General features: G+C 29.6%; 1 protein-coding gene across 1 annotated transcript; it reads left to right on the forward strand.

Annotated features, from left to right (window-relative positions):
- Positions 1–4,102: 4,102 nt before the first annotated feature.
- On the forward strand, positions 4,103–15,115 carry LOC119682545 (egalitarian protein homolog; the record flags this gene model as incomplete). Its single annotated transcript, XM_038096008.1, has 4 exons — positions 4,103–4,195; positions 4,306–4,668; positions 13,697–13,942; positions 14,004–15,115. Coding segments are annotated over exons 2-4 (1,524 nt in total), but the record flags the coding sequence as incomplete, so codon positions are not given.
- Between the last annotated feature and the right edge of the window lie 6 nt (positions 15,116–15,121).

Genomic DNA, 15,121 nt, shown 5'->3' on the forward strand with positions numbered 1-15,121 from the left:
TACGAAATATGCATAGAAAAAATAAAAGGAAGGAGAAAATGACTGAATAAGAATTCTTTTTTTACGCTTGCAGCAGCTTTGAAAAGTAATATTTAAAATCGGATAATTGTATAATTAAAGATATAGTCAAAACATCATATTTTATGAGAACTGCTTAAAAGAAAATGTTGATTAATAAATTAAATATACCAACTCCAGATATGAAGAAGTTGCAGACTGAAGTAAAAATATCGAAATTAGTGATAAAACGGTGTTTTCCTACGACTGCATATAATAAAAATCAGTGGGTCAAGGGATGTAAGAAAATCAAGAAATTGTTTTGTTGGTCATGTTAGCTATATGCTTGAGAGATGAACAGAACTGTCCAGAGTCTTGGTAGTTTTGGTAACTTAAATCACTTTAGTGCCGGTATTGTTCGACATGAGAAAACTCTAATACACATAAGAGATAAAACTTAATCTTTCAAAACATTTGGTGAACAAAGAATTACTTGGTGTTAGATCATCAAAAACCAAGCATTTAATTATTACACTAAAGTAGTTTTTAAGAATCGTCAATTTTTAAGGCAGTTAATTAAATCAGCTTATTATTAATCCAGCATTCAATCAACTATTTTTGAAATATTTCTATAAAATATTATTGACAGATTCTGAGTTTACTATTTTATTGAATGACACATTAGACATATCCTTACAATCTAAATTGTCTACTGTGATAAGACTGGTTAGCGACGAAGGACAATTTAAGCAGCGTTTTTTGAATATTACAGATATCACCAGATATAAATTAAGTCAAGATCTTCAATCGCTATTTTTATTCACTATTACGTTCATAGTTTTAATTTCTTGTTGTCGAAATATTTAACTTTTTAAATTATTAATTTAATAATTATTGTTTAAAAATTATTGACGGAATTAAATCGCGAAGCAAGTATTTTTAGAAATATACAATCATTAAGGCTGAAACTCAACGGGATAGGAGAAGCTATTCAAGTATTCAAGTAGGCAAGTATTCAATATAAGAAAGTCTACTAAAAAAATTAGTATTGATACAAGACTTTATAGTGAAGTTTTTGAAAACTTTTGCCACAAAAGTAGACGAATATAATTATTTTTAAGCAATTATCTAGTAGTAACGATGGAAATGAATGTTAATAGGCTTCTTAAAGAATTTGATCCTTCAAAAAGGTAACATGCCACATGCACAATTTTATAGCGGTGTGTAAAGTATATAAAAAATAGAAAATTATGATATTGTATAATTGGAATAATGCTTCGTTTTAATTGTGATCACCTAGACAGATAGATGAAGCCTTGCCACTCATTATTATGTTGAGACTAGTTGAGTCAGTGCACTTGAGCATTTGTACTCTCTATAACTGCGAGGTTTCTTCATAACCCCTCTCTACGAGTTGACTGAATTATTGCTTATCACTTCATTAGACTAAGCAGTAACTGACTGTAACCATTCTAAGATTCGATAACGCGGTGTTGGTAAAAGGCTGTCAGTGTTCGTAAATAATTTCAGGGCTCTATCCTTTATGTATTTTTTGACATAGTTAATGGCCTGACAGTGCGATACAATTGTGGTATGGAACTTCCTAAGTTTCAGGTTCTATTCGGAATGTGATCTCTAACTCACATTACGTTAGTGTGTCTTAGAATGACTATTTTCAGATAACTCGCACCCTCAAGTTGAAAAAAGCGTTGTGAAAATTGTATTTGTCTTTGTTGTTTGAACAAGATGGTCTCCGTAATCTCTGACTGCAAAACAGTCACAGTATGGAAGATCCATGTTTCCTTTTTGAAAAAATTATCCCATCGGGGTTCACGTGCCGTGTCGGATTGTTGTAGATCTAAAACTGTCTTTAGCATGATTGCTCTAAAAAGAATAAAACCATTCTAAATTCTAGAGAAATCTAAATTGGTCTACCTAAAACTTAGTTTATTAGTTTTCAACTAATTGTATTGTAACTCTGATATGCCTAATAATTATGGTGATTATTAAATAAGTTGACCACGAAGGTGTAATTCCAGATAATAAATGGATATAAATTGCAGCAGAGTGCAATAAAAAGCATTCAAATAATACTACACAGTGCCATTAATTTGAATCGTTTTAGGATCATGTGAAACGTCGCTAGTTTTTGGTCCAATAAAAGAGAAATACGTTCTTAAATTTTGTACTTTAGCAACAAAAAATATATTGCATATTGAGAATGATGAAATTTATATAGCAATTTGCATTATCATCTATCGGAATGGTGTTTGGTCCCCCGCTAATTGCTCTATTTCGCACTCGAATTATTTTTACGTCTTTCTCGTTGTAGTTGGTTACGCATTTAAATAATCAAATCGAACAGAAATTAGAAATTTCAAAAAAATTGCGAAATGACGGTAATCTTTCTTTAAATAGAAATTAAAAGTCACAATACTAATAAAATGCAATCAATGTGAGTGATAGCGTATAATTCAAAAGTTGAGAAAAAAGGCAGGAAAAAACTTTCCCAGGGTAATAAGAATATATATATTTTTAAAATAAATCTAAATGATATCTATTTCCAGATGTTTAATATTTCGTTTATTAATTTAATTAAGTTGCCCATTGAAAATATATAACTGCATATGAATTACCCTCCTTAATGAAAATCATATCAGGAAAAGCAAGTATACATATGTATGGTAACTATACATGACCATTGTATATTATTTAATGACCATTAATTTGGTCATTAATAAATAGAGTTATATATACATAACAAAACAAATACCAAGGAAGAACAATAAATAAAAAAAATAATTCAAAAAATTTACAGAACTGTTAGCTAAAAGCATCAAACCGAGTAAAAGTGCTAGATAATACCATCAAATATTCTATAACCCTTAAACATTTCTGTACCAAACTTTTATAAAATGTTAATGTTCAATGTTAAAAAGTAATAATGGTATGTGCAAAATAATAAATATCGTAAAATTACGCATGTTTTACTATATCATTATAAAATCACTTCAGAAACCTCAAACACATGAGTGACAGGTTTGTTTGTCGAACAAATGTATCCAGTGTTGTACAGCAAACTTAAGAAAATTTCCTCGAGCTATGCCCAGAATATGGGAAATTTAATTCGCTGTGATTATTTTTTTGTTGCACTGCTTGACTAAATTGTCCGTCAGTCGTGTAAGATTTCACTTGTTATATATAAATTTTTTAAGAATGCGGGCAAATGTGAAGTAATTGTTTAATGATTTTTAATTCTTGTGATATATATATAATAAATATTCAAAACTATTTAAATATGGTTTAAAATCCGGTATTAATAAAAAAGACAGAATAATTACGACGTATTGGTTTGCATTTATTCACGTTCATGTATCTAATATTACGTTTCCATACATATCAAAATTTACATAAATTAAATAAAACAGAATACAGTATTGATATAAACGTTGCGGATTTTTTATAACTGTTAAAGCAAACTATAATAAAATAAGTGCACTTATAATATATATTTTTAATCAACACTTTAATAATTTAATAAACTAATAAACTAAAAGGTAAATACGATATATGAATGAGTCTATATAATAAATTTAATGACATTAAAATTTTTGCCCTATAAAAATTTGCTACAAAATTTACACTTTTTTTAACCTTAGGCTGAGTAGAACTAACTTTCAGTACGAAATATTTGTAGAATGATAAATTACTCATGCAAGTGTTATGTGTTGGCATGTAGTAAACCATTTTGATCCCGTCTGTGTGTAAATAAAAAATACCAACTGTTATAAAAAAAATTCATAAATGAATTCTATATGCATAAGATTATTTCTAACTTCAATTTAATTTAATGAAATTTGACATAAAATTTAATAAATCATTCTACGTAAACAAAGTTTATCTCTTTATTCTCTCGTTATGAACTATGTTAAACGTTCTAACATTTTTGCTCAATTTATTTGTTTGTTGCCTTCAATTGTCTATTATGAGCTTTATTTTCAAGTGCGATCTATGGACTTAACGAAGATGGTTTCGCCGCTATAGCAGCTGATGTTTGTTACTGTTTGTTGCTTTTACCGATTTCGATTCGCAAATTGCGAATCGGTAATGAGGCCGTTATTGTTTGAAAGTATATGTGAGATATCGCCTCTTTAGATGGCAGAATATAGAGTTTATTTTTCCTCTTCCCAAAAGGATTGTAATGTTCAATTAAATTAAATAAATTGGTTACATAATTAATTTCATTCATATTTGCAGTTTGCAAAGGTGGCAAAAATTAAAATGTGATATCAAATTTCTTATTTACAGATAAAAGCAACTGAATGCAACAACACTACTACGTAACAGTGAAACAGTAACTTATAGATAAACGGATAACATTCATATGCAATCGTGATAAAAATATTCTTAACTGGAAAATTAGAAAAATAAGAGAAGAATAAAAAATTTTTTACGCTTAGCAAAAAACTATTTACACACAGGTTGTGATTTTTGCCTTACTGAAAATGGAATCTATGGAGTATGAAATGGCACGTAACATGACGTTGTTGTTTTTCTTAGAGCGTTTGCTGGACAAAGGTGAGCCACGCACTGTACATGATCTATCGTGCCAATTTGGAAACAAAGAATTTACTAAGGAAATGCGTCAAATTGCTGGAGGAAGCCAATCTGGTAACTATTATTATTCAGATTATTAACAGACTAATCTATTTGGAAATTGTATTGCATAATATTTTGGTGGGCCGAACATTAGCTACTTGTGACACTGCATTCATTAATGAACTATTGCATCCTGCTCTATCCTAAATTCTCGAAAGATTTCTTGCACTTCAGTTGTATGCAGAAAAGTCTTAATCTTTTCCAAATCGATGTTTGGCCACTCTGATTCGTGGATCAATTCTTTATAAAAACTTCCCTTATATTCTATAAAAACATGCCATGCTCCAAGAATATGTAAAGATTTTTGTATACATAGTGTACATTCGTTGGTTGGTGAAAGTCCTAACCACACCGCATGCTTATTTAGAAAGCATCACTGCGGTTATCACTTTAATCTGCGGTTATCACTTTAGTCTGATCTGTTCCAATTTAAGATATATTTGCACTTTTCTGTGAGTAGTTCTGGAAGAGTTTTGTATAGTTAAACCACTTGTGGTTAACTCAATTAGTGAAGTCCAATTTGATCAAACTTATGAAGTGATTCTTGTTTGCTCCATGAATTGGCTAATTTATCCACTTTTTTGCCATTAAATTTTCCTTCAAAATTATTATATCCAGTATAATCCCCTTGATTTGTAGTTGCCAGGTTTTAGCTAAGACACATATTGTCTCCTAAACCAGTATATATTTTATCAACATAGAGCATAAAGCTTTAATAACATAGAGCATAAAGCATGACAGTTTGACATGAAGATTATTTTGTGTCTTAAATTTTCTTTTAGTCGATGTCTACCATAAATTTTTATAGTCTGTGTGTGATAGTCAGCCTGACTGATATAAAGTTTTCGGAGTTGCAGATTGCCGATCCCGATTTCTGTTCAGTGTTATCTTCTCAACTCTCTCTGTCTAGTATAATAGTAGCAGATCAGTTTTGAACCACTGTTAATAAGGTCTACAGCAGGTGAGATAGAATATGTCCACATGTTTCTTTAACAGCTATTGCTAAGTAATCTCCCAGGTAAAAACTTCATATTCCAGATCCGTGAGGGATTGGATTAGACTATTTATGACCAATGCCTATAATATTGGTGATAGCATACTACCTGAAGGACAATCTCTGACTGTTTTTGCTATATGTTGTTCTTTGCAGGCTAGATGGATAACAATAATGTTATCCATTAATGGCACATTGTATCCTGAGAGTGCACCGTTTATTGTATCATAGATAGTGTTGTGGAATGCATTCTCTTTGTCTAGGAAACCCTTTATATATTGATTTCTCTGTAAACTAGTATGCGTTTAAACAAATTTACTATTGAGTGTTGTCTCAGTTGATTTGCTCTTTTGAGGGGCGCATTGACAGGCATTCAGAGGTTTATGGATTAAAATCACTTCTATCAAGAAAAATTGATTATTCTCTCAAGAATATTGTTTGTACATATAATTACTGAACCTCTAGCTCATTGTTGTATCCATTTTATTTAAAAATGACATTTATTATCAAACGAGTTAATTTTTATAGTGCTAATCTAGTATAAAAGAAAATAAATCGTTAGCTTTGGCTATACCCAATATATTTTCATCTATATTTAGGAGTTTTCATGTAAAATTCAATGCAAAAACATATTTTTAAATATAGTCGTATCCAGCCAGAAATTTGCGTTATCGTTTCAAAATATATTCAACTGATTTTATCCATTATAGATTCGATCTTCCTAAACTTTTAATAGATCGGTGAAGTTTCGAATAAGTCTTAAATTGCAAATTTAGCTTGCTGATGAAAAGATAGATCGACATCCTATAGATCGAAAAAGCAAAAATACAGTAAAGAAAAAGTTAATATTTATAATAATTGAAAAATTCGAATAATAGCAAAAAAATTATTAGTTAGATTAGAAAAAAACTTTAATATTTTTTTAGCCATTTTTTTGATGTAACATTGAGGATAGCTTTTATACTTTCAGTAATGAGGTCAAGTAAATAAGTGGATTGAAATTTACCACCAGAAAGCAACCAATCGAAGACATAAAGACGTATTTAAAGGAATTTAACAAATCATATTCAAATTAAAACGAAAGAGAAATATAGAATGAAGAGTACCGAATTGCAATGGGAATATATTGGGAAAAAGAACTAAATCTATTAATATGCTTTTCTCTGTTTTTGTAACAGCTTTTTGATTTCCATGCGAATATCGTATGTTGTTAATCTTGAATACAAATTGAAATTTTTTAAGCAATTCATATTTTTTGATTATCAGATCTCATGATGGAACTAACTTTGGTTACTTGGTAACTTTCAACGTCAAGAACTTACTACAACTATGGCCCGTGGTATGTAGAGTGTCATAAGCTAGTCATGAGCATACTTGTTGTTTTCAATGCAAATTATAGAATTGAGAGTGAGAGAAAAACAAAATCACGGTTATAATTTGGTCATGAGAACCGAGTATATCTGTGCCTCGGCACTTAGCCAAAGCAGTGTTATTCAGTAATAAATGTCAACTTTTGTGTCTTTTTAAAGCAAATTGTTACAATTTTTGTGATACTCTGCATAACATGCATTTTCGTCAAAGTCCAAAAGAGACAATTTTGACGAGCGCATGACACTCTACATAACATGGCCTTTACAAAATATTTTTTTTTAAAATAGTTACAAACAGTAATAATATTACTCTAGGTAATATAGTATGTTTGAACGAGTTGAGTAGGAAATAGTACAGATACAACGTTAATTCCTATAGGTCTTATAAACAAATGGCTTAAATCTCTTACTCAAATTATGTATTGCAAAAATAAATATACCTTGAGTTTTACAATGTATATTAATCGCAAAACTTAAGGTAAATGAGAATTACAATTCAGAGTTGTAGTATTAAATCTTATTATTTGATTATTATTTACTTGTAAAATATATTTTGTATGGCCCTTTGCTCCTAAAGGGATCCACGGGAACCAATATATATAAACATATTATGTGATATGTTTTTTAATATATTCCGCTACAATTTTTTATTAATATTACTTTATTATCTTAAGTTGACAAGAGAGTAAGTAGAGGCAGATACTTGCCTTTCTTTATTTAATCACAGTTAAGTATGACAATTTTTTAGGTTTCATAATAAGGAAAGGCTTTCAATAATATATTGCTTTTACTCAAATATATGTAGAATTAACTAAGCTATGTCTGGATTCACACATTAAATTTGTTTAATGTGTTTTAACGAAAAACATAATTGTGTTCAACCCCACCGAATCAACTGAATGGGTTTAAAAGTCAACTTTGTGTTTTTATATTGTTTATGAAAACAATATAATTGTGCATTGAAATGAACTCAAAATGGAAAACGATAGTGCAAATGAAAACAACTTAGTAATCCCATTAGCCCTGGCCAATGAATAAAAGCAGATAAAATTTTTTTAGTTCCAAATGATAACATAATCAATTGTATTAAATTTTTTTATTCATAAATTAAAAAAAAAAAATTATTATTATAATAGTTTCTTATTAATTGATAATAAAAAAGAAATATTAAAATGTTTTTAATAAGTAAAAGACTGTGTACGAGAGAAATATACAAAGATATAGTATGGAATTTTAACAATTAAAAATAAAAAAATATAAATAATTAGCTGCTTTATAACCTTATTCTAATACAACACAGCAAATGAATTTGTTAATAAGTTCATTCCAAATTAACAAAACACTTTGGGTCAGTTGGTTAATGAACACTGACTCTAAGCTTCAAATTTGGCAGGGCACGAGGTCAACCCTTGATACTTGCATTTTCAAAAAAAATATTTTAATAATTTATATATAATTAAATATATAATAATAATATAATTGAATAATTAAATGAAAGAAATATTTTCAAAACCACTAATAATGAGTAATATGGTCAAAAATCCAATTAATTGAAAATAATAAAAATGTTTTTGTTGTTGTAATTTCACTACTGTTCGATAAAAACCTTTCTTAATAGTTTATATTGGGATTTTAGTTTCTTTTATCCAAACGTGGATGAAAGAAACTGTCTATAATGTTAGATATTAAGAAGAAGCTATCTTCTTCTTACGATATATAAGAAAGAAGCTATCTATAATGTTAGATATTAGCAACTATTGCTTGTTTTATATGGATACATTTTGGAATTGCGAATAAAAAAGTCGATTTCGAATAAGTTAATGCTTGAATCTAAAAGTAAGAGTGCGTCATAAATCTAAATAGCAAGTGTTTAAGTTTTCAAGATACAGAATTTTTCAGCATGTAACCGGATTCTCTGAATCCCTAATCTCAACTACTTCTAATTTCTTTTACAATATTTACAATATATTAAAGCTTTGTGAATAATTTTAAGTATTTTAGATGTAACACAAGTATTAATACTTTTACATAGTTAAGTACATATGTATGTATGTTGTACATATGTATATTCACATTTTACATGCAAAACCCAATTTTGTGCAGAAAATATTAAGATTTTATTTATAAATATTTAGTCTTACATAGTCTCAAAGCACATCATTATGTAAATATATATACAGTCCCAATGCATATGAACGTTAGTTATTTTGAAAATAAAAAGAAGGGCTCACGTACAAAATTGCGTGCCGTAGTTAACTTAGTTTTTATGTGCAGTAAATATTTTTGTTTTGGTTAAACTTTATAATCCGTACCATCCATGTTTGTAGGCACGTAAATCAATAAATTACATAACAAACCCAATTGCAATAAATTTAGGGCACATGGGTGGTGGTAGCTTATATAAAAAACTATGTTATCGAACATCTTCACTAAGTTTGGTTTTGGCACAGCATTAATTAAACAAAATTATTGTATAAGACAAATTAATAAAAATGACATATACATATATATACCTATACATATATATGTATACATATGTGTATTTACAATTCTATTATATTCTAATTTTATTTAGATACCAAAATACATAGACTAGAAGCCAGTAAAATGATACATGATCTGAATAAATTAAACAAATAATTTAATTTAATATAATACATTTGATTATAGGGCCTGTAACATACACTATACAAAATACAAAATATATGCATATATTTTAATAGCGTATACCTGGACGTCCATTGCTACACCTAGGAAAATTAAATTAAGAGAAGCAGTATTAAATTATTTTTTTTGATACTTTGTTTTATGTCATATTATTATACAATGTTTTTGCTTAATTTATCTGTTAGTAAGATTTTATTTTAATATTCTGAAGAACTTTCGCCATCACACAGTATATTAAAATAGTGAGGTTCTTTCTATATCGGGTTGTAATTGTTTATATTGATTGCAAAAATAGAAAAATTCTATGCGTGTTAGCTTACAAAATGACATGCAATATTGTTGGCGCCCTTTATGTGTAGCCGAATGTTTCCAGAACAATGGTATATCAGAATATTGAAATGTAATATATAGTATTGAAATCTGTTTGATAAGGGCTCGGAAAATCAGATTTGCACCCGGAAAATCGGAGTTGCGGCCATCTGTTCAAAATTATTTTTTCCAAAGTTTACATTGGATGTAGATGTTTTTAAGCTTTATTAACTATAATCGAATGTAGAAGTCTGAACAAATTTATCTAAAGTTTGAACCCGAAAGAAAATAGATTGAAATCCTTCAATCTATTGAAGGATGACTTAGTTATGCTGTAATTAATTAGCTGACCATTTCTATCTCTTAAAAAACATATATTCGATTATTCGGGCCGAATAAGAATTGGATAAAACGTAAGTCATTTGAATTTTGGATTTTTAACGTAAGCATTGGATTTTTTAATATTTGTGTAGTTCTTATTATGTTTAGATTATAATGTTAAACGAATCTATCCCCTTGATTCCCATTCAATACGTCACTGAATATATTAGATAAAGCCAAAAAGTAGTTGTGCACTTAACTTTATTAACATACTTAATCTCAAAGAAGCTTCTACATAAATAATTAGGCAATATTCGCAAGAGCAACTTCTGCTACCCTTCCCAATTCGTTAGATAGATGTGTAGTAAAGTTCTTTTTTATACACTTAGTTGGCCGCATTTTTTTTCTTGCCTTCCACGTAATCCATATTTTACAATATTATGAAGGCACCTTTCCACTTTATGGCGTTTTATATTTTAACTCATAAATTGTGTAAGGATATTTTTTGTAATATTAAATTTAAGCCAAAAAGGGTTTTTGTTTTAAATAGAGATTTTTATTTTTTAATATATTTAAGGAAAGTAAAATATAAATTTTTGATATTTTAGTCGAATAGTGCAAGATTTACAATATATTGTGACTATATAAAAATTTTCCAATCCATTTAAACTTTCTAAATTTTTACCGAGTCAACACAAAAATATTTTGTATCTTCCTTTCAGTTGATCAATTTTGTCTACTTTTCCTGAAGTGATTTAACTAATATTGTTAACAGTACAGATAAAAATTGATGTTTTGTTCAAGTTTCAACAAATTATATGTGCAATATAGGTCCGATCTCTCCGAATATACAGCATGATTCTTCTGGAAGTCAGTCCCGATTCTACTGTGAATTTGAGAATTTGCACCTTTTAATCCGTAATTTCATTGTCAATTATTAATGTCTTCAAAAATAGTCGAATTTTGATGCTCACCGAATGCTATTCGTAAATAGAAACTATACACTGAAAACTGTACACCTTGACTGTTGCTAGTTTTTATTGAGGTCGGCAGAGCGCGTAACCAGGTGGTTTACAATAATCTTTCTTCTGATATAAATAAAATAGATTTTTTAAATTTATTTTTATTTAAATCCACTTCAATCAAATGACACATATAAGTTGTTTTAAATTACCTCATTATAGATTATATAAGTCAGATGTGTTAGATGTTCTTATACTATTTTAGCCTTAGAAAAAATGATATGATTGGTAATTCTTTTTTTTTTTCTTAGTACGATATAGTGGTTATCGTCTGCTAAATAGAGCAAAATAAGTTTCAATTAATATCTCTGGGGTTAGTATTACTAATAAGACAAAGAAGTTGGTTTAAAATCGCTTATTGATACAAATATTAGTATTTCCATTCGGAAATATCTATTACCTGTTGTAATGCTCTAAAGTTACCAGAACAAATTAAGTAATTTTATTTTGTCCTATAGTTAGCGACTAAAGTGTTGGACTCTAGTTAACTATCGGAAAATAGTTTATTCACTTTCGACTGTTCACTGAAAAAGCCGGTGATCATGTGGATAATGTTCTTGTGATCCGGCTTCGCGTTGTGTCATAAGGTGGCTCCTGTTCCTGTCTGACATCAAAAATTCCTCAACAAAAGATATTGTGGTTAAGTGTTTTCTGTTCAGTTAAGGTAATTAACACCAAAAATGTTCATATTCAATACGGTTTTGAAACAAAAATGAAAAGTTTTTCAAGTATGTATATTAGGGTGCCATTAAGGTATATGGGTAATTTTTTTTCTTTAAATATATCTATAACTTTTAGGAAGACAGTTTTTATGTAAAATTAAATATGTCGAAGATATAAGCAATCAAAGATGAATTTTATGGAAAAAATCGTTATTTTTCAATCTTTGAGGCTCTTGGGGCACCACTTCCACTTATCCAATTGAACTAAAATTTTACACAGATTATTTTTTTAGTAAAATGAACCGATCTGGGGGGTGCCGCGGGCAATTTTCCGACTTTCGAAAATTAATGGCACCCTAATGTATATGCTTTATGAAAAAAGAGTTTCTCATAAATATATGTGTCCACAAGTGGTGTTGAATCCGCGTTTAAATACAAAGATAGTAATGCTGGGTGTTTAATGGGATTGCATGTTTATCACTTGCTATAATCTTTGATTCTCTACTGCCAGTAATTCAGGCGATAGAGTTATAGAGTTGATTAATAGGTGTCTGAAATGAACAAGAGAAAAACTTTTCTGTTTCATCATGACAATGCTTGGCTACACATCTGTTATAACCTGGTACATATAAAAAACCCTGTGCTAAGAGTCCTTGCAAATACCTAAACCAACTGCTAAAGAATTAAAAAAATCAGTCCAATTAGATTGGAGCATTTTTACTACATAAACAAATACAAATCTGAAAAAATTTAAAAATTTTGATTAGGATATGCCTTAGTTTACAATAATAAAGTAAGGAATTTTTAGGAAGCGTTTGGGTTATCCTGTATCTTTTATACAACTTATTTCATTACTAGTATCAAGACATCATCTTTTGAGTTTATCACATTTAGAAAGTACATGTGTGTAGTACATTGCATACCAAAAGAAATAGCAAATACTGTGTTTGCTATACTTGTATTTGGTGAAGTAGATTCACTTAACAAAAAAAAAAATTAAAAAAAATACTGTTGTTCAATTTAAAAAATCATTTAACTTTGTTTATCGAGATTACATCACTTTCATGATACGAGGAACAGATTATATCGTGCAAGTGGCTACTTTTAGCTAAAATGGCATAATGAGTCCGTTTTTTTTTGACATTTTCAATCGTATATGCTTATGGTTCGGAAGCTAAGGCGGCTATTGCACACATTAAACTTAAGTTCGTTTAGCGTCCTTGGCTTGATGAAATACAACTTTTACTTCAAGTAGCCCCAGAAAAAAAGTCCATTTTTTGACCAATCACTTCAAAAAATCGATTGTGACACGAGTTGAATAAGGTGCTATGCCAATCTACATCAAAAATTCGTTTTCATAGACCGGTAACGCACCTGGACGACTGACGGTTGCTGTTTTGTCATTGAATTTTTTGAAGTTGACTACTTGTCCGATGATCGCACCAGCACATACGCATGGTCCGATGATCATATCAGAACTGAAGTTTTAAAGACTTGCTATCATTACTATTCTCACCTTGTTAAAATTGCAGTGTTGCCAGATGGGTTTACTTAATATAGCGACTTTGTACTATATATATGTTATTTTAAACAAAATAACTTAATAACAACATTAAATGAGAATTTTTTATTCTATATAAACTTTTACACAAACAATGATTCAAAATAACTAGCCTATATTCTTTGACTTTTTAGGTTTGAAAAAATTTTTAGCTCAGTATCCATCAATTTTCTTGGTTGATGGTGATTATGTGCAAGTGAATTCGTACCAAAACAGTCTGACGGATGATGGTACTCTTGGAGGTCGAAGGGATTATATTAAAGAGGCTAAAGAATATTTTAAGAAAAAAATGCTATTATATGGTATTGGGGTTGAAGTGCCGGTAAGAAGTCTTTTAGGACATCGTTCACAAGCATCACCTCAAGTGCGTCATATATCGGGTAACCGTTTGTCGAAAAAAATGATTGTTTTTTTTTTTAAATAAGTAAATTTTAATTGTAGGTCAACATATAAAAGAATTTACGGATTTTTTACTCAAACATCCTGACACCTTTAAAGTTGTAGATGACCATGTCGTTTTAGTGGGCTGTGAAGATATGAAAGATTTACCGCCAAGTGAACGTTTACATTTGCCGGAGACTATTATTGATACTAAAGCGACTCAACAGATACTTGACTTTTTAGCGCAATGTATTGAAATAAAAGGTCCTATATTAGTAGATTCTTTATATCAATTGGTTACAACAAAATTTCCACATGAGCAATGCTTACGTATGTTTAAAACACCTGGGGACTTAACGACGTTTCTTAGATTATTTTCAGATTGTTTTCACATACAAGCAAATCTAGTCACTTTACTGCAAAAACCAAAACTCAGTGATTCTCACATACAACAGGCGCAAGCGAAATCACGAGAACAATATAATGCAATGAATAACAATTCGCAATTGCAATCTCAACAACAACAACAGCAACAGCAACTGCCACCAGTAAGCGCATTGCAACAGCGTTTGCTATCATCAGTATCCCGAAATGTAAGCAACAACAGTCAAAACAATAATACCCAACAAATATCTCGAAATAATGGAAACATTATTAATAATATTAATAACAATACTTTTTCTCCAAATTTTAAAATTAATGCTCCAGTGTCAAACATAACAGAGAATAGTGATGTTTTACAGTCACGTTCAGAACCCAATTCTGGATTTGATAACTATGTTCCAATGTCAGAGTTAAAACTGGAGAATCTTTGTGAACAAAACTGCCCAAATCCAATTTTAGCCTCATCGTATGGTCTCTTAAATAATAGTAATCAAAATCAACAACAGCAGTCACCCCAAAATTCTCAAATAAATTCTCAAAATTCTAATTCTCCATCTTTTACACCAACGGAACGGCTAAGTAGCGCTAATCAAACTTTAAAACAACGAATCAATAGTTTAGTAATTCGTACATTAGCCGAAAACTATGAAAAAGATAAACAATTAGCCAATCAATCGGCTAACATTGGATATAATTTACAAAATTCTACTCACTCTAGTCCTGTGCATTCCAATGCGAATTTGAGCAATACTTCATTATCCTCGTCTGCAAACCATTCCCCAAGCCACTATTAC

Source organism: Teleopsis dalmanni, chromosome 2, assembly GCF_002237135.1.
Source record: "Teleopsis dalmanni isolate 2A chromosome 2, ASM223713v2, whole genome shotgun sequence".
NCBI lineage: Eukaryota > Metazoa > Arthropoda > Insecta > Diptera > Diopsidae > Teleopsis > Teleopsis dalmanni.